We start from the raw sequence: 20,667 nt of genomic DNA, 5'->3' as shown, positions 1-20,667 counted from the left end.
TGAGCGAGAATGTGTCTCTGTGAGCGAGAATCTGTGTCTCTGTGATCGAGAGTCTGTTTCTGTGTGAGCAAGAGTGTGTCTGTGTGAGCGAGACATTGTGTCTGTGTGAGGGACAGTGTATTCCTGTGTGAGTGAGTGTGTGTCTGTGTGAGTGAGAGTATGTCTGTGTGCGAGAGTGTGTGTCTGTGTGAGCGAGGTTGCGTGTCTGTGTGAGCGATAGTCTGTGTCTGTGTGAGTGAGAATGTGTGTGTGTGTGTGTGAGCAAGAGTCTGTGTCTGTGAGCGAGAGTATGTGTCTCTGTGAGTGAGAGCATGTTTGAGAGAGCGAGATTGTGCCTGTGTGAGCAAGAACCTTTGTCAGTGTGAGCGAGAGTGTGTGTCTGTGTGAGTGAGAATGTATGTGTGTTTGAGCAGGAGCGTGTTTGACTGAGCGACAGTGTACCGGTGTGAGCGAGAGTCTGTGTCTCTGTGATGGAGAGCCTGTGTCTGTGTGAGTCAGATTCTGTGTTTGTGTGACCGAGAGTATGTGTCTGTGTGAGGGAGACCGAGTTTTAGTGAGCGAGAGTGTGTCAGCGAGAGCGAGAGTGTGAGCCTGTGTATGCGACAGCATGTTTGTGTGAGTGAGAGTCTGTTTCTGTGTGAGTGAGAGTGTGTGTCCTTATGAGCGAGTGTGTTCCTGTGTGAGTGAGACTGCATCTGTGTGAGCAAGAGTCTGTGTCTGTGAGTGAGAGTCTGTGTCTGTATGAGCGAGAGTGTGTGTCTGTGTGAGTGACAACTTGTGTTTGTGTGAGCGAGAGCATATTTGAGTGAGGAAGAATGTGTCTGTGTGAGCGAGAGACTGTGTCTGTGTGAGCAAGAATGTGTTTGTGTGTGAGCAAGAATCTGTGTCTGTGAGCAAGAGTGTGTGTCTGTAGGAGCGAGAGCACGTTTGAGTGAGCGAGACTGTGCCTGTGTGTGCGAGAGTGTGTGTCTGTGTGAGCAGGAGCGTGGTTGAGTATGCGACAGTGTATCTGTGTGAGCGAAAGTCTGTGTCTCTGTGATTTGAGACCCTGTGTCTGTGTGAGTGAGATTCTGCGTTTGTGTGACCAAGAGCACGTGTCTGTTTGAGGGACACCGTGTTTGAGTGAGCGAGAGAATGTGTCAGTGTGAGCGAGAGTGTGTGCTTGTGTAAGTGACAGCGTGTTTGTGTGAGCAAGATTCTGTGTCTGTGTGAGAGAGAATGTGTGTCTGTGTGAGCAAGATTCTGTGTCTGTGTGAGCGAGAATCTGTGTCTGTGTGAGTGAGAGTTCGTGTCTGTGTGAGCGAGAGCGTGTTTGAGTGAGCGAGACTGTATTCCTGTGTGTGAGAGTGTGTCTATGTGAGCGAGAGTGTGTCTATATGAGTGAGAGTGTGTGTCTGTGTGAGTGAGTGTCTGTGTCTGTGTGAGCGAGAATGTGTGTGTATGTGAGCAAGAGTATATGTCTGTGAGCGAGAGTATGTGTCTGTAGGAGCGAGAGCACGTTTGAGTGAGCGAGACTGTGCCTGTGTGAGCGAGAGTGTGTGTCTGTGTGAGTGAGAGTCTGTTTCTTTGTGAGCGAGACTCTCTTTGTAAACGAGAGCATGTTTGAGTGAGTGAGATTGTGCCTGTGTGAGCGAGAGTCTGTGCCTGTGTGAGCAAGAGTCTGCATCTCTGAGCCAGATTTTGTCTGTGTGAGCGAGAGTCTGTATCTGTATGAGCGAGAGCGTGTTTGAGTGAGTGAGAATGTGTCTGTGTGAACGAGAATCTGTCTGTGTGGGCGAGAGTATGTGTCTGTGTGAGCAAGAATATGTCTGTGTGTGAGCAAGTGTCTGTGTCTGTGAGCGAGTGTGTGTGTCTGTATGAGCGAGAGCTTTTTTGAGTGAGCGAGAATGTGTCTCTGTGAGCGAGAATCTGTGTCTCTGTGATCGAGAGTCTGTTTCTGTGTGAGCAAGAGTGTGTCTGTGTGAGCGAGGCATTGTGTCTGTGTGAGGGACAGTGTATTCCTGTGTGAGTGAGTGTGTGTCTGTGTGAGCAAGAGTATGTCTGTGTGCGAGGGTGTGTGTCTGTGTGAATGAGATTGCATGTCTGTGTGAGCAAGAGTCTGTGTCTGTGTGAGTGAGAATTTGTGTGTGTGTATGAGCAAGAGTCTGTGTCTGTGAGCGAGAAAATGTGTCTGTGTGAGTGAGAGCATGTTTCAGAGAGCGAGATTGTGCCTGTGTGAGCAAGAGTCTGTGTCTGTGTGAGTGAGAATGTGTCTGTGTGTGTGAGCAAGAGTCTGTGTCTGTGAGCGAGAGTATGTGTCTGTGTGAGTGAGAGCATGTTTGACTGAGCGAGACAGTGCCTGTGTGAGCAAGAATCTTTGTCAGTGTGAGCGAGAGTCTGTGTCTGTGTGAGTGAGAATGTATGTCTGTGTGAGCAGGAGAGTGTTTGACTGAGCGACAGTTTACCGGTGTGAGTGAGAGTCTGTGTCTCTGTGGTGGCGAGACTGTGTCTGTGTGAGTGAAATTCTGTTTTTGTGTGACCAAGAATATGTATCTGTGTGAGGGAGACCATGTTTGAGTGAGCGAGAGTGTGGCTGCGAGAGCGAGAGTGTGAGACTGTGTAAGCAACAGTGTGTTTGTGTGAGTGAGAGTCTGTTTCTGTGTGAGTGAGAGTGTGTCCTTGTGAGCGAGTGTGTTCCTGTGTGAGTGAGACTGCTTCTGTGTGAGCAAGAGTCTGTGTCTGTGAGTGAGAGTCTGTGTCTGTTTGAGCGAGAGTGTGTGTGTGTATGAGCGAGAGCATGTTTGAGTGGGCGAGACTGTGCCTGTGTGAGCGAGAATCTGTGTCTCTGTGATCAAGAGTCTGTATCTGTATGAGCGAGAGCGTCTCTGAGTGAGCGAGAATGTATCTGTGTGAACAAGAGTCTTTCTGTGTGGGCAACAGTATGTGTCTGTGTGAGCAAGTATATGTCTGTGTGTGAGCAAGTGTCTGTGTCTGTGAGCGAGTGTGTGTGTCTGTATGATTGAGAGCGTTTTTGAATGAGCGAGAATGTGCCTGTGTGAGCGAGAATCTGTGTCTCTGTGATCGAGAGTCTGTTTCTGTGTGAGCAAGAGTGTGTCTCTGTGCGTGAGACATTGTGTCTGTGTGAGGGACAGTGTTTTCCTGTGTGAGCGAGTGTGTGTGTCTCTATGAGTGAGAGCATTTTTGAGTCAGTGAGAATGTGTCTGTGTGAGCGAGAATCTGTATCTCTGTGATCGAGAGTCTGTATCTGTGTGAGCAAGAGTGTGTCTGTGTGAGCAAGAGCGTGTTTGAGTGAGCGAGACTGTGCTCCTGCATGTGAGAGTGTGTCTATGTGAGCGAGAGTGTGTCTATATGATTGAAAATTTGTGTCTGTGTGAGCGAGAATCTGTGTCTTTGAGTGAGAGTCTGTGTCTGTATGAGCGAGAATGTGTGTCTTTGTGAGCGAAAATGTGTATTTGTGTGAACAAGAGTGTGCCTGTGTGAGCAAGAGTCTGTGTCTCTGTGATCGAGAGTCTATGTCTCTGTGAGCGAGATTGTGTCTGTGTGAGCGAGAATCTGCATCTGTGTGAGCGAGATTGTGTGTCTCTATGAGTGAGAGTCTGTGTTTGTGTGAGCGAGTGTCTGCCTGTGTGAGCGAGATCTTGTTTGATTGAGCGAGAGTGTGTGCCTGTGTGAGTGAGGATCTGTGTTTGTGTGAGTGAGATTGTGTCTGTGTAAGCGAGATGTGTCTGTGTGAGCGATAGCGTGTTTGAGTGAGCGAGAATGTGGCTGTGTGAGCGAGAGTCTGTGTCTGTGTGGGCAAGTTTATGTGTTTGTATGAGTGAGAGTCTGTGTCTGTGAGTGAGAGTGTGTGTTTGTGTGATCTAGAGTTTGTGTCTGTGTGAGCGAGTCTGTGTTTGAGTGAGCGAGAGTGTGTCTGCGAGAGCAAGAATCTGTGTCTGTGTGAGCGAGAGTCCGTTTCTGCATGAGCGAGTGTGTTTGTCTGTGTGAGCGAGAGTGTGTCTGTGTGAGTGAGAGTGTGTGTCTGTGTGAGTGAGAATGTGTGTCTGTGTGAGCGGGAGTATGTGTCTGTGTGACCAAGAGTCTGTGTCTGTGTGAGTGAGAATGTGTGTCTGTGTGAGCAGGAGTGTGTGTCTGTGTGAGTGAGAGTCTGTGTCTGTATGAGTGAGAGCATATTTGCGTGAGCGAGACTGTGCTCCTGTGTGTGAGAATGTGTCTATGTGAGCGAGAGTGTGTCTATATGAGTGAGAATGTGTGTCTGTGTGAGCGAGAATCTGTGTCTTTGAGTGAGAGTCTGTGTCTGTATGAGCGAGAGTGTGTGTCTTTGTGAGCGAGAATGTGTTTGTGTGAGCGAGAGCATATTTGTGTGAATGAGAGTGTGTCTGTGTGAGCAAGTGTCTGTGTCTCTCTGATCGAGAGTCTATTTCTCTGTGAGCGAGATTGTGTCTGTGTGAGCGCGAATCTGCATCTGTGTGAGCGAGAATGTGTCTCTATGAGTGAGAGTCTGTGTTTGTGTGAGCAAGTGTCTGTCTGTGTGAGTGAGATCTTGTTTGAGTGATCAAGAGTGTGTGCCTGTGTGAGTGAGGATCTGTTTCTGTGTGAGCGAGAGCGTGTTTGAGTGAGCGAGAATATGGCTGTGTGAGCGAGAGTCTGTGTCTGTGTGGGCGAGAGTATGTGTTTGTGTGAGTGAGAGTCTGTGTCTGTGAGTGAGTGTGTTTGTTTGTGTGATCTAGAGTCTGTGGCTGTGTGAGCGAGAACGTGTGTGTGTGAGCAAGAGTCTGTGTCTGTATGAGCGAGAGCACGTTTGAGTGAGCGAGACTGTGCCTGTTTGAGCGAGATTCTGTGTCTGTGTGAGTGAGAATGTATGTCTGTGTGAGCAGGAGCCTGTTTGAGTGAGCGACAGTGTATCTGTGTGAGCGAAAGTCTGTGTATCTGTGATTTGAGACCCTGTGTCTGTCTGAGTGAGATTCTGCGTTTGTGTGACTGAGAGCATGTGTCTGTGTGAGGGAGACCGTGTTTGAGAGAGCAAGAGAGTGTGTCTGTGTGTGTGAGAGTGTGTATCTGTGTGAGTGCGTATCTGTGTTTGTGTGACCGAAAATGTTTCTGCGTGGGCGAGAGCGTGTTTGTGCGAGCGCGAGTGTTTGTCTGTGTGAGTGAGAATGTGTGTCTGTGTGAGCGAGAATGTGTGTCTGAGCGAGACTCTGTGTCTGTGAGCAATAGTCTGTGTATGATTGAGCGAGAGCGTGTTTGAGTGAGCAAGAGTCTGTGTCTGTGTGAGCGAGAATCTGTGTCTCCGTAATCGAGAGTCTGTTTCTATGTGAGCAAAAGCGTGTCTCTGTGAGCAAGAATCTGACTCTGTGTGAGTGCGAGTGTGTGTCTGTGTGAGCGAGAGTGTGTGGTCTTTGTGAGCGAGAGTATGTGTCTATGTGAGTGAGAGCGTGTTTGAGTGAGTGAGACTGTGCTCCTGTGTGAGTGAGAGTGTGTGTCTATGTGAGCGAGAGTTTTTGTCAGTGTGAGCAAGAGTGTGTGTCTGTGTGAGTGAGAATGTGTGTCTGAGCGAGACTCTGTGTCTGTGAGCAATAGTCTGTGTATGATTGAGCGAGAGCGTGTTTGAGTGAGCAAGAGTCTGTGTCTGTGTGAGTGAGAATCTATGTCTCTGTAATCGAGAGTCTGTTTCTATGTGAGCAAGAGTGTGTCTGTGTGAGCGAGAGTGTGTGTCTGTGTGAGCGAGAGTGTGTTGTTGTGTGAGCCATTGTGTCTGTCTGTGTGAGTGAGAGTCTGTGTCTGTATGAGTGAGAGTCTCTGCCTGTGTGAGTGAGAGCTTGTGTGAGTGAGCTAGAGTGTATCTCTGTGTGAGTGATAATCTGTGTCTGTGTGAGCTAGAGCCTGTGTCTGTGTCGGTGAGATTATTTGTTTCTGTGATCGAGAGCCTGTGTCTGTGTGAGCGAGAATGTGTCTGTGTGAGCAAGAGTCTGCGTCTGTGTGAGCATGTGTGTCTGTGAGCAAGAACGTGTTTGAGTGAGCGAGAGTCTGTCTATGTGAGCGAGAGTCTTTGTCTGTGTGAGCCAGCATGTTTTTGTGTGAGAGTGTGTGTCTGTGTGAGCGAGAGTGTGTGTATGTCTGAGCCCAGTTAGGTGGGAGATGAGGAGGAATTTCTTCTCAGAGGGTTGTTAGTGAATGGAATTCTCTTCCACAGAGAGCAGGGGAGGCTGGGTCATTGAATATATTCTAGGCTGAGTTAGACAGAGTTTTGATTGCGAGGAGAGTCAAAGTGAATTGGGGACAGACAGGAAAGTGGAATTAAAGCCCCATCAGATCAGCCATGATCTTATTGAAAGGCTGAGCAGGTTTGATGGGCTGATTGGCCTACTCTTGCTCCTAATTCTTATGATTTTCTGATTATATATATGAGTGCATGGCGTACATCCTGTGTCTGTATGTACACATGTTTTGTGTGAGCATAATAATTTATCACCAAAGTCAGGGAGCAACAACATGGGCTCCTGTTGTCAATGGCACTTTCCAATATGAAGCCAATGATCTTTGGAGATTATGTAGACAATGAGGAGTATATTTTTCAAGCTGTTGTCTCAAAATAAAAGACAAATCTTCCATTTCTACAGTGGCTGCCTTGGCCCTATAATGACCCAAAGCTCTTCACAGATAATGAATCAATCCTCTTCAGGTGTCGAGTGAACCTTTTTGAGAAGCGGCAGGACTACTTGATAGGCAAGAGGGAGACACATGAAGGTTAAGTGAAGAGAAACTTCCCAGAGACCATTTATTACATAATAAACTACCACATGTGAACACGTGTGCATACATGTATTTTTGTGTTCACATACATGCAGTGATATTTGCACGTTTGCATGCACGTGAGCTGTAATCCATCAGCCTGTGATTCCATGTGTTATCTGTGTACACACAGTGTGCCCATATATCAGTACATGTGTATGTGCATCTAACATAATCACACATGGACCTGTGTGTTGAATAAAAGCAAAATACTGCGGCTGCTGGAAATCTGAAACAAAAACATGAAAATGCTGGAAAAACTCAGCAGGTCTGACAGCATCTGTGGAGAGAAAGACAGAGTTAACGTTTCGAGTCCGTTTGACTCTTCTTCAGAGCTAAAAGTGGACAATGAGGAGTATATTTTTCAAGCTGCCGGCTCAGAATGAAAGACAAATCTTCCATTTCAACGGTGGCCATCATGGCCCTAGGATGTGGCCTCTTAGCTCTGAACAAGAATCATGCAGACTCGAAATGTTAACTTTGTTTTTCTCGCCACAAATGCTGTTAGACCTGCTGAGTTTTTCCAGCAGTTTGTATGTTTAATACATGTCTGCTTTCACACTCATGTGTACATGCAGGCCCAGGGAGAAAAATCATGGGCTTTTCCTGTTCCTGGTCCCTTTCCCCACCCCCTGCCCTGGAACCCTCCCCCTCAATCATGCATGCTATTTTTTCCCTCTTTCAAGATTCACTGATCAACTCACCAAGCAACCACAGAAAGGTCCGAGTAAATGATAACAGCCAACAATGGCGTCCAATATATATGCGGCATGAGTCATTATCAAGAGTAGCAATGATATGATGTGGTGTTAGTTTGTGTGCTATAGGTGATCCCACAGCAACTACTAAACAAACCACAAGGTATAAATGTTATTTTAACGGCATATCATGCAATATTATCAATTTGACAGGACACCATTCCATTAATTGTAACAATGATATAAATGTTACAAATATATAATACACCATGTTATTAATATACAATGCATAATGTTATAAACACAATAACACTGATTTCATTGACTGCCTCATTAACATGTTCTATACATTGCACCAGGCATAGTGACAATAAATCCATAAGCTACTGCAGATATTGGAAATCTGAAATAAAAACAAAAAATGCTACTATAACTCAGCAGGTCAGGCAGCATCTGTGACAAGATACAGTTGACATTTCACGTTGATGATCTTTGATCAGAACAGTAAATTCATATTCCAGAGAAAGATTTAATACTTGCAACCAGATTGCGAGAAAACCACCAGCTTTTGTTTTATATATTTTGACTACCTGTTCTGAACGGAAGAAAAAAGATTGTCTCCATATTCAATATTCAAACAGAATATTGACTGCACTGAGTCAGTGAGCGAGTTGGAGGCCGAGCAGGGCTTGGAGTATTCAAACTCTTGAGCAAAGTAACAGTTTGCAGCAGGATTATTTCCCCAGCAAAATGCAATAAGTGAGGGATAGCTTCCTAATACAAATTAGATTCACAAAATCAAGAGAATTGCTAGATTCCAGGTGTTATTGATGGGAGAATAGCTCAATCATTTCCATTCTGGCTGGATTATGTAGCTAGTCGCCACTAAATGGAGCCCCTAATATTAAGCATGATGTCACATGTTTATAGAGATCAATAAAACATCTTGTCTTGCTGGTAAAATATCGAAGCAGCACCTGACCATTTGGATGAGACAAAGGCCCCTACCAGACCTTTGGCCATGTGGAGGATTAGGCAATGAGGCCGGGAGGGGAAGTCCCCTGGGCCACAGACACCATCGTTAATGATGTCGAGGGATTGGACTGGTGGAGGAAGTCAGGAGTCAGAGAAGAGGTCGGGAGGGAAGGACCTTTGTGGGATGGGGGTGTGGGAGTGGGCTGGGGAAGTAAAGTAAATGTAGAGGCACAGCCAGGCACTTAGCTTGATCTCTAGTAGGCTCCAGCCAGAGCCACAACCAGAGCCAGAGAAGAAAGCAAACACAGCACCCCAGTCCAATCTAACATGTCCTACTGGGCCAATCATTGCTGCTGTTCAGGCTGAGTAGTCTGTCAATCAGGAGGTCTGATAGGCTGCTTTGGACACTGACCACCTAGATTGACGGGCTACTCAGCCAATGAGCCCAGGCCCTGGCGATTGGCACCATCTGCACCCTCCTCTCCTGGGCACTGTGTACAAGCCTGTTTGAAGGTGTGGACACATGTGACAGTGCCTCAACCAGCAGAGCCTGAGGAACTTTACCTCATATATCAGGAAGGTATCCCCAACATCTCGATGGAACACAACTGGTACATCAGATTGAGGTGTCCAAAACGTTTCTGCAACCAATGAACAACCAATGAGCACAATGCATGATAATCTGGTCCATCCCCACACACATTCATCTGCATCAACATCAATCCATTCACCAAGAGTCTCAGAGACACTCATATAGCAAATAAAAATCATGGACATGTGCAGTCTGAAATGAAATGTGAGTAACATAGTCAGTGATTAAATCTAGTTGATAAATACTGTCAATGATTAACATTAATGAGTATAGCCACTATGTAAAGTTCATGTGTAAATAGTCAGTAATCATGGAAACGCTGGCTGGAATCTTATCCACATAGTCACTGCCAGAATGACGGGATCATATTCCAGTCAGGAGGCAATCGCATATTGAATGGGCTTGGCGAGGCCTTTTTCCTGGAGTAACATCATTAACATCCTGCCTCTGGGCTCAGCCACCAGTTCAGCTCCATTCTATTTATAATAAAGAAACCCTGGCAAGGGGGTAACAAGGGTGGTCACCAGGGCCAGAATTTACATTGGGCTGAGGGGCTTGAGAGTGGACACTAGCGTGCCAGCGTTTCTGTGCTATCATCCCATTTGCCAGTTCGCTGGCATGTTGACGCCCCTGGCATACTCTCCTGGAGGTTATTTCGGGGGAGTGAGGGTGGGTGGTCACAGAGGCAAGCAGCCAATTACATCAACTAGATTGTGTATTGATGGCTCTCATCAGGCACTGCAATTTTCCTGATGGCAGTGCCCTCTCATCCCCAAACTCCATGTAAACACCCACCCCCAAGCCCCCGACAAACGATCTCCACTGAGGCTGCAGCCGAGCCTATGGATAGAGACAGCCTCCGGGAGGAAAGCTGTTGATGCCTCATTTACTTGGCCCCCCCAACCCAACAGCCATGGTTAATTGCCATAGGGCCATGGCTGCAGCCACAGGCCGTCCTGTGAAAGGGTTCAGCTCCACAATGCTGATGGCCTGACAGCTGTGGCCTCTTGCTGGTTTAAAAGTTCTACGGTGTTCAGCGGTTGCCTCCACTTTGAGGGGCCTTCATGTTCTCACACCTACGTCGGCAGTGCCCACCTCTCCCAGTGAAGCTGCCAAAGGCCCACAGCCGCGGGCACTTTGATTGGCTCTCCCAGCTGTGGGGCCTGCCCATTGTCCTTAATAGGACAGGACTGCCAGACGCAGCGTGTTATTGGACAGGGTTCAAAGACACACCTTGTAAATTGGACAGTGCTCCAAGAAGCAGCCTGTTATTGGACAGGGTTCACAGACAGAGCCTGTTAATTGGACAGGGCTCCCAGATGAAGCCTGTTATTGGACAGGGTTCACAGACGCAGCCTGTTAATTGGACAAGGCTCCTAGACACAACCTGTGAATTGGACAGGGATCCCAGGGCCACCCAGTTATATGGACAGGGCTCCCAGACACAGCCTGTTAATTGAACAGGGCTCCCAGGGACAGGCTATTAATTGAACAGGGCTCCCAGACGCAGTCTGTTATTTGGGCAGGGCTCCCAGACACAGCCTATTAATTGGTCAGGGCTCCCAGGCGCAGCCTGTTTATTGGACAGCGTTCCCAAATGCAGCATATTAATTGGACAGGGCTCCCAGACCCAGCCTGTTATTGGACACAACTCCCAGGCGCGACATGCTAATAGGACAGGGTTCACAGGCGCAGCATGTTAATTGAAAATGGCTCCCAGACACAGACTGATAATTGGACATGGCTCACAAACTCAGCCTGTTAATTGGACAGGGCTCCCAAACACATCCTGTTAATTGCTCAAGGCTACCAGATGCAGCCTGTTATTGGCCAAGGCTCCCAGGCACAGCCTGTTATTGCACAGGGCTCCCAGACAAAGCCTGTTAATTGGACAGGGCTCCCAGACACAGCCTTTTAGTTGGAGAGGGTTCCTTGATGCAGCCTGTTAATTGGACAGTGCTCGCAAACGCAGCCTGATAGTTGGACAGTGCTCCTAGACCCAGTCTGTTAATGGACAGGGCACCCAGACAAAGCCTGTTAATTGGACACGGCTCCAAGACGCAGCCTGTTAATTGGACAGGATTCCCTGAAGCAGCCTGTTAAATGGAGAGGGCTCACAAGCACAGCCTGTTAATTGAACGGGGCTCCCAGACACAGCCTGTTAATTGGACTGGGCTCCTAGACACAGCCAGTTATTGGACTGGACACCCAGAAACAGCCTGTTGATTGGACAGGGTTCCCAGACACAGCCTGTTAATTGGACAGGGCTCCAAAACACAGCCAGTTAATTGGACAAGGCTCCCAGGTGCAGCCTTTTAATTCGACAGAGCTCCAAGACACAGCTTATTAACTGGACCTTTCTCCCAGAGACAGCCAGTTAATTCGACAGGGCACCCAAGCACAGCCTATTAATTGGGCAGTGCTCCCAGACACAGCCTGTTAATTGTACAGGGCTCCCAGGTGCAACCTGTTAATTGGGCAGGGATCCCAGACGCAGCCTGTTAATTGGACAGGGCTCCCAGGTTCAACCTGTTAATTGAACAGGGCTCTGGGTGCAGCCAGTTAATTGGACAGTGTTCCCAGATGCTGCCAGTTAATTGGGCAGTGCTCCCAGACACAGCCTGATAATTGTATAGGTCTCCCAGATGCAACCTGTTAATTGGACAGGGTTTCCAGATTCAGCCTGTTAATTGTACAGGGCTCACGTACACAGCCTGTTAATTGGACAAGGCTCCCAGACCCAGCCTGTTAAGTTTCAGGTCTCCCAGACACAGCAGGTTATTGGACTGGGCTCCCAGCTGCAGCACATTAATTGGACAGGGCTCCCAGGCGCACAGTGTTAATTGGACAGGGTTCCCTCACGCAGCCTGGTAATTGGACAGTATTCCCTGATGGAGCATGCTGATTGGACAGCATTCACTGATGGAGCCTGTTCATTGGACAGGGCTCCCAGACACAGCCTGCCATTGGACAGGGCTCCCAACTACAGCCTGTTAATTGGAGATGGTTCCTTGCTGCAGCCTGTTAATTGAACAGAGCTCCCAAACGCAGCCTGGTAATTGGACAGTGCTCCCAGACCGAGCCTGTTAATGGACAGGGCACCCAGACAAAGCCTGTTATTGGCCATGGCTCACAGACGCAGCCTGTTAATTGGACAGGGTTCCCTGAAGCAGCCTGTTAAATTAACATGGCTCACAAGCACAGCCTATTAATTGAACAGGGTACCTAGACACAGCCTGTTAATTTGACTGGGCTCCTAGACACAGCCTGTTATTGGACAGGGCACCCAGACACAGCCTGTTAATTTTACAGGGCTCCCAGGTGCAACCTGTTAATTGGACAGTGTTCCCCGATGCAGCCAGTTAATTGGACAGGGCTCCCAGACATAACCTGTTAATTGTACAGGTCTCCCAGGTGCAACCTGTTAATTGGACAGGGTCCACATTCACAGCCTGCTGATTGGATGGGGCTCCCAGACACTGGCTTTTATTTGGAAAGGGCGCCCAGATCCAACCTGTTAATTGGACAGGGCTACAGACCCAGCCTGTTAAGTTTCAGGTCTCCCAGACACAGCCTGTTATTGAACTGGGCTCCCAGTTGCAGCAAGTTATTTGGACAAAGTTCCCAGGCGCAAACTGTTAATTGGACAGGGTTCCCAGATGCTGCCAGTTAATTGGACTGGGCTCCCAGACACAGCCTGTTATTGGACAGGGCTCCAAAGCACAGCCTGTTAATTGGACATGGCTCCCAGACACAGCCTGTTAATTGGACATGGCTCCCAGACACAGCCTGTTAATTGGACAGGACTCCCAGACACAGCCTGTTAATTGGACATGGCTCCCAGACACAGCCTGTTAATTGGACAGGTCTCCCAGACACAGCCTGTTAATTGGACAGGACTCCCAGACGCAGCCTATTAATTGGACAGGTCTCCCAGACACAGCCAGTTAATTGGACAAGGCTTCCAGGTGCAGCCTTTTAATTCGACAGGGCTCCCAGACACAGCCTGTCCAATTGTACAAGTCTCCCAGGTACAACCTGTTAATTGGACAGGGTTGCCAGATGCAGCCTGTTAATTGTACAGGGCTCACATACACAGCCTGCTGATTGGACGGGGCTCCCAGACACTGCCTTTTATTTGGAAAGGGCGCCCAGAACGAGCCTGTTAATTGGACAGGGCTACAGGCCCAGCCTGTTAAGTTTCAGGTCTCCCAGACATAGCCTGTTATTGAACTAGACTCCCAGTTGCAGCAAGTTATTTGGACAGGGTTCCCAGGCACAAACTGTTAATTGGACAGGGTTCCCAGATGCTGCCAGTTAATTGGACTGGGCTCCAAGACACAGCCAGTTAATGGAACAAGGCTCCCAAATGCAGACTTTTAATTCGACAGGGCTCCCAGACACAGCCTATTAACTGGACAGGTCTCCGAGAGACAGCCAATTAATTGGACAGCGCTCCCAGGCGCAGCCTATTAATTGGAGAGTGCTCCCAGACACAGCCTGTTAATTGTACAGCGCTCCCAAGTGCAACCTGTTAATTGGACAGGGTTCTGTGTGCAGCCTGTTAATTGGACAGTGTTCCCAGATGCAGCCTGTTAATTGTACAGGGCTCCCAGGTGCAACCTGTTAATTGGACAGGGTTGCCAGATGCAGCCTGTTTATTGGTCAGGGCTCCCAGACCCAGACTGTTAAGTTTCAGTTCTCCCAGACACAGCTTGTTATTGGACTGGGCTCCCAGTTGCAGCAAGTTATTTGGACAGGGTTCCCAGGCGCAAACTGTTAATTGGACAGCGTTCCCAGATGCTGCCAGTTAATTGGACTGGGCTTCCAGACATAGCCTGTTATTGGACAGGGCACCCAGACACAGGCTGTTAATTGGACAGGGCTCCCAGTCACAGCCTGTTAATTGGACAGGCCTCCAAAACTAGGCCAGTTAATTGGACAAGGCTTCCAATACAGCCTTTTAATCCGACAGGGCTCCCAGACACAGCCTATTAACAGGACGGGTCTCCCAGAGACAGCCAGTTATTGGACAGGGCTCCCAGGTGCAGCCTATTAATTGAGCAGGGATCCCATACGCTTCCTGTTAATTCGACAGTGCTCCCAGACACAGCCTGTTAATTGGACAGGGCTCCCAGGTGTAACCTGTTAATTGGACAGGGCTCTGGGTGCATCCTGTTAATTGGACGGTGTTCCCAAATGCAGCCAGTTAATTGGACACTGCTCCCAGACACAGCCTGTTAATTGTACAGGTCTCCCAGGTGCAACCTGTTAATTGGGCAGGGTTTCCCGATGCAGCCTGTTAAATGTACAGGGCTCACATACACAACCAGCTAATTAGAGAGGGCTCACAGACACTGGCTTTTATTTGGAAAGGGCGCCCAGAACCAACCTGTTAATTGGACTGGGCTCCCAGGACCAGCCTGTTAAGTTTCAGGTCTCCCGGATACAGCCTGTTTTTGGACTGGGCTCCCAGTTGCAGCAAGTTAATTGGACAGGGCTCCCAGGCGCAAACTGTTAATTGGACAGGGTTCCCAGATGCAGCCAGTTAAGTGGACTGCGTTCCCTGACGCAGCCTGCTAACTGGAAACGTTTCCCAGACTCAGCCTGTTAATTGGGCAGGGCTCCCATACACAGCCTTTTAATAGGTCAGAGCTCCCAGACGCAGCCTGTTATTGGACAAGACTGCCAGACTCAGCAAAATATTGAACAGACCACCCAGAGTTAGCCTATCAATTGTACAGTACTCGCAGGTGCAGCCTGCTAATAGGACAGAGATCCCAGACGCAGACTGTTAATTGGACAGGGCTCCCAGAGACAGCTTGTTAGTTAGACAGGGATCCAGGCCACAGCCTGTTAATTGGACAGAGTTTCCAGATGCAGCCTGTTAATTGTACGGGGCTCAAATAAACAGCCTGCTAATTTGATACCTGGAAAAACTCAGCAGGTCTGGCAGCATCGGCGGAGAAGAAAAGAGTTGACGTTTCGAGTCCTCATGACCCTTCGACAGAACTGGGTGCCCTGTCAATTAACAGGCTGCGTGAGGGAACCCTGTCCAATTAACAGGCTGCGTGAGGGAACGCTGTCCAATTAACAGGCTGCGTGAGGGAACGCTGTCCAATTAACACTTTATGCCAGTTCTGTCGAAGGGTCATGAGGACTCGAAACGTCAACTCTTTTCTTCTCCGCCGATGCTGCCAGACCTGCTGAGTTTTTCCAGGTAATTCTGTTTTTGTTTTGCTAATTTGATAGGGCTCCCAGACACAGCCTGTTAAGTTTCAGGTCCCCCAGACACAGCCTGTTATTGGACTGGGCTCCCAGTTGCAGCAAGTTAATTGGACAGGGCTCCCAGGCATAAAGTGTTAATTGGACAGCGTTCCCTCACGCAGCCTGTTAATTGGACAGCGTTCCCTCACGCAGCCTGTTAATTGGACAGGGTTCCCTCACGCAGCCTGTTAATTGACAGGGCACCCAGACAAAGCCTGTTAATTGGACAGCGCTCCCAGACACAGCCTGTTAATTGGACAGGGCACACAAGCACAGCCTGTTAATTAGACAGGGCTCTCAGTTATAGGCAGCCATTGGACAGGACTCACAGGCGCAGCCAGATAATTGGACAGCATTCCCAGATGCAGCCTGTTAATTGGACAGTGTTCGCAGGCGCAGCCTGTTAATTGGACAGGGCTCCCAGGCACAGCCTGTTAATTAGACCGTCCTTCCTGTCGCAGCCTATTAATTGGACAATGCTCCCGGAAGCGTTCTATTAATTGGACAGAGCTATCACATGCAGCCTGTTATTGGCCAAGGCTCCCAGACACAGCCTGTTAATTGGACAGGGCTCCCAGACTCAGCCTGTCAATTGGACCGTGCCCCAAACTAGAGGCTGTCAATTGGACAGTGTTCCCAGGCACAGCCTGTGATCGGACAGGGCTCCTAGGCACAGCCTGTTATTGGACAGGTCGCCATGGTACAGCCTGTTATTGGGCAGGAATCCCAGACAAAGCCTGTTATTGTTCACGGCTCCCAGACTCAGCCTGTTAAATGGGCTGAGCTCCCATAGACGGCCTTTAATTGGACAGAGCTCCCAGACACAGTCTGTTACTGGACAGGGCTCCCAGGCGCAGCCAATTAATTGAACAGGGCTCCAAGACACATTCTGTTATTGGACAGGGCACTAAGACACAGCCTGTTAATTGTACAGGGCTCACAGACCCAGCCTGTTATTGGACAGGGCTCCCAGTCTCAGCCTGTTAATTGGACAGGGTCTCCCAGGTGCAGCCTGTTGTTGGACATGGCTCACAAATGCGATCTGTTAATTGGACAGGGCTCCCAGACACAGCCTGTTATTGGCCAGGGCTTCCAGGTGCAGCCTGTTAACTTGACAGGGACCCCAGGTGCAACCTGTTAAATGGACAGGGATCCCAGATACAGGCTGCTAATTGGACAGTGTTCCCAGGCACAGCGTGTGATTGGACAGGGCTCCCAGGCGCAGCCGGTTATTGGACATGGCCTCCAGATGCAGCTTGTTATTTAGACAGGGCTCCTGGACACAGCCTGTTAATTAGACAGGCCTTCCAGTTGCAGCCTATTAATTGGTCAGTGCTCCCAGTCGCGTCCTATTAAGTGGACAGAGCTACCACATGCAGACTGTTATTGGCCAAGGCTCCCAGACACAGCCTCTTATTGGACATGACACCAAGACACAGCCTGTCCATTGGACAGGGCCCCCAGACACAGCTTGTTACTTGGACAGGGTTCCCAGACACAGCCTGTTAATTGGACAGCGCTATCAGACACAGCCTGTTATTGGACAGGGCTCCAAGACACAGCCTGTGAATTAGACAGGGCTCCCATACACAGCCTGTTATTGAAGAGGCCACTTAGACAAAGCCTGTTAATTGGACAGGGCTCCCTGACAAATCCTGTTAATTGGACAGCGCTCCCAGACACAGCCTGTTAATTGGACAGGGCACACAAGCACAGCCTGTTAATTAGACAGGGCTCTCAGTTACAGGCTGCCATTGGACAGGACTTACAGGCGCAGCCAGATAATTGGACAGCATTCCCAGATGCAGCCTGTTAATTGGACAGTGTTCGCAGGTGCAGCCTGTTAATTGGACAGGGCTCCCAGGCACAGCCTTTCAAATGTACAGGACTCACAGACACAGCCCTGTTAATTGGACAGGGCTCCCAATCACAGCCTATTAATTGTACCGGGCTCCCAGATACAGGCAGTCACTTGGACAGTGTTCCCAGGCACAGCCTGTGATGGACAGGGCTCCCAGACACAGTCTGTTATTGGACAGGACATCCAGACACAGCCTATTAATGGTACAGGGCTCCCAGACACAGCCTTTCAAATGTACAGGACTCACAGACGCAGCCTGTTAATTGGGCAGGGCTCCCAGAGACAGCCTTTTGATTGAGCAGGGCTCCCAGATGCAGTAAGCTAATTGTGCAGGGCTCCCAGACGCAGACTATTAATTGGACAGGACTCCCAAATACGACCTTTTATTGGACAATGCTCCCAGGCACCGCCTGTTATTGGACAGTGCTTCCAGGAGCAGCCTGTTAATTGGATAGGGTTCCCAGATGCAACCTGTTAGTTGGACAGGGCTCCCAGATGCAAGTTGTTAATTGGGCTGGGTTCCCTGATGCAACTTGTTAATTGGAAAGCGGTCCCTGAAGCAACCTGTAAATTTGACAGGGTTCCCGGATGCAAACTGTTATTTGGACAGGGCTCCCAGACACAACCTGTTATTGCACAGGGCTCCAAGGTGCAGCCTGCTTTTGGACAGGACACCAAGACACAGCTGTTATTGTACAGGGCTCCCAGACGCAGCCTGTTAATTGGGCAGGGTTCCCAGACCCATGTTGTTAATTGGGCAGTGCTACCAGACACAGCCTGTTAATTGGACAGGGCCCCCAGATACAGGCTGTTAATTGGACAGTGTTCCCAGGCACAGCCTGTGATCGGACAGGGCTCCTAGGCGCAGTCTCTAATTGGGCGGGGCTCCTAGACACAGCCTGTTAGTTAGACAGGGCTCACAGACCCAGCCTGTAATTAGACAGGGCTCCCAGTCTCAGCCTGTTAAATGAACAGGGCTCTCAGGCACAGCCTGTTATTGGACAGGGTCTCCTAGGTGCAGCCTGTTATTGGACAGGGCTCACAGACACAGCCTATAAATTGGACAGGGCTCCCAGACATAGCCTGTTATTGGACAGGTCTTCCAGGTACAGCCCGTTAATTTGACAGAGAACCCAGGTGCAACCTGTTAAATGGGCTGGGCTCCCATAGCCAGCCTTTTAATTGAACAGAGCTCCCAGATACAGGCTGCTAATTGGACAGTGTTCCCAGGCACAGCCTGTGATTGCACAGGGTTCCCAGTCACAGCCTTTTATTGGACATGGCCCACAGACGCACCTTGTTATTTGGACAGGGCTCCCGGACACAGCCTGTTAATTAGACAGTGCTCCCAGACTCATCCTATTAATTGAACAGAGCCACCACATGCAGCCTGTTATTGGCCAAGGCTCCCAGACACAGCTTGGTAATAGGACAGGGCTCCGAGGCTCAGCCTGTCATTTGGACAGGGCCCCCACGCAGCTTGTTACTTGGACAGGGCTCCCAGATACAGCCTGTTAATTAGGCAGGGCTCCCAGACACATCCTATTAATTGGACAGAGCTACCATATGCAGCCTGTTGTTGGCAAAGGCTCGCAGACACAGCCTTTTATTGGACCTGGCACCAAGACACAGCCAGTTAATTGTACAGGGCTCCCAGGCACATGTTGTTAATTGGGCAGATCGACCAGGCACAGCCTGTTAATTGGACAGTTTTCCCAGGCACAACCTGTGATCGGACAGGGATCCCAGACACAGCCTGTTATGGGACATGGCCCCCAGATGCAGCATGTTATTTGGAGAGGGTTCCCAATTACAGCCTTTTAGTTAGACAGGCTCCCAGTCGCAGCCTATTAATTGGACAGTGCACCCAGACACATCCTATTAATTGGAGAGAGCTACCACATGCAGCCTGTTATTGGACAAGGCTCCCAGGCACAGCCTGTTATTGGAAATGGCACCCAGACACAGCCTGTTAATTGGACAGGGCTCTCAGATACAGCCTGTTAATTAGGCAGGGCTCCCAGACGCATCCTATTAATTGGACAGGGCTACCTGACACAGCCTGTTAATTGGACAGGGCTCCCAAACACAGCCTGTTATTGGACAGGGCTCCCAATTACAGCCTGATAATTGGTCAGCGTTCACAGATGCAGCTTATTAATTGGAGAGGCCTTGCAGGCGCAGCCTGTTAATTGGACAGGGTTCCTAGATGCAGCCTGTTAATTGGACAGTGCTCACAAATGCCACCTGTTATTGGACAGGGCTCTCAGATACAGGTTGGACATGAAGCACAGGCGCAGCCGGAAAATTGGACAGTATTCCCAGGTCTCCCAGATGCAGCCTATTAATTGGACAGGACTCCCAGGCGCAGCCTGTTAATTGGACAGGGCTCGCAGACATTGCCTGTTATTGATGAGGGCACTTAGACAAAGCCTCTTAATTGGACAGGGCTCTCAGACAAATCCTGTTATTTGGACAGGGCTCCCAGACACAGCCTGTTAATTAGACAGGGCTCCCAGGCACAGCCTATTAAATGGACAGGGCTCCCAGACACAGTCTGTTATTGAACAGGGCACCCGGACATAGCCTGTTAATTGTACAGGGCTCCCAGACACTGCCTTTCAAATGTACAGGACTCACAGACGCAGCCTGTCAATTGGACAGGACTCCCAGAGACAGCCTTTTGATGGAGCAGAGCTCCCAGACACAGTCAGCTAATTGTGCAGGGCTATCAGACGCAGACTGTTATTGGACAGTGCTCCCAGGTGCAGCATATTAATTGGACAGTGTTCCCAGATGCAGCCAATTAATTGAACAGAGTTCCCAGAAGCAGTCTGTTATTGGACAGGGCTCCCAGTCTCAGCCTGTTAATTGGACAGGGCTCCCAGACACAGCCTGTTAATTAGACAGGGCTCCCAGGCACAGCCTATTAAATGGACAGGGCTCCCAGACACAGTCTGTTATTGAACAGGGCACCCGGACATAGCCTGTTAATTGTACAGGGCTCCCAGACACTGCCTTTCAAATGTACAGGACTCACAGACGCAGCCTGTCAATTGGACAGGACTCCCAGAGACAGCCTTTTGATGGAGCAGAGCTCCCAGACACAGTCAGCTAATTGTGCAGGGCTATCAGACGCAGACTGTTATTGGACAGTGCTCCCAGGTGCAGCATATTAATTGGACAGTGTTCCCAGATGCAGCCAATTAATTGAACAGAGTTCCCAGAAGCAGTCTGTTATTGGACAGGGCTCCCAGTCTCAGCCTGTTAATTGGACAGGGCTCCCAGGCACAGCCTGTTATTGGACAGGGTCTCCAAGGTGCAGCCAATTAATTGAACAGGGCTCCCAGACACAGCCTGTTAATTAGACGGGGTTCCCAGTCTCAGCCTGTTATTGGACAGGGCTCCCAGACGCAGAGTGTTATTGGACAGGGCTCCCAGACTCATTCTGTTATTGGACAGGGCACCAGGACACAGCCAGT

The 20,667-nt window shown here is 49.4% G+C and overlaps 1 protein-coding gene across 1 annotated transcript in view; it reads right to left on the bottom strand.

The window, feature by feature from the left end:
• LOC121283449 (protein FAM180A) overlaps window positions 1-20,667 on the bottom strand; it is a 315,896-nt gene that overhangs the window by 274,983 nt on the left and 20,246 nt on the right. The window contains exon 2 of the mRNA XM_041198029.1: window positions 9,030-9,106. Within this exon, the coding sequence (XP_041053963.1) occupies window positions 9,030-9,106 (77 nt within the window). The remainder of the gene's footprint in view (window positions 1-9,029; window positions 9,107-20,667) is intronic.

The sequence above is a fragment of the Carcharodon carcharias genome, chromosome 10, assembly GCF_017639515.1.
Source record: "Carcharodon carcharias isolate sCarCar2 chromosome 10, sCarCar2.pri, whole genome shotgun sequence".
In the NCBI taxonomy this organism is placed as follows: Eukaryota; Metazoa; Chordata; class Chondrichthyes; order Lamniformes; family Lamnidae; genus Carcharodon; species Carcharodon carcharias.
The sequence above is the reverse complement of the archived record's forward strand: the minus strand, read 5'-3'. Positions and strand labels throughout refer to the sequence as shown.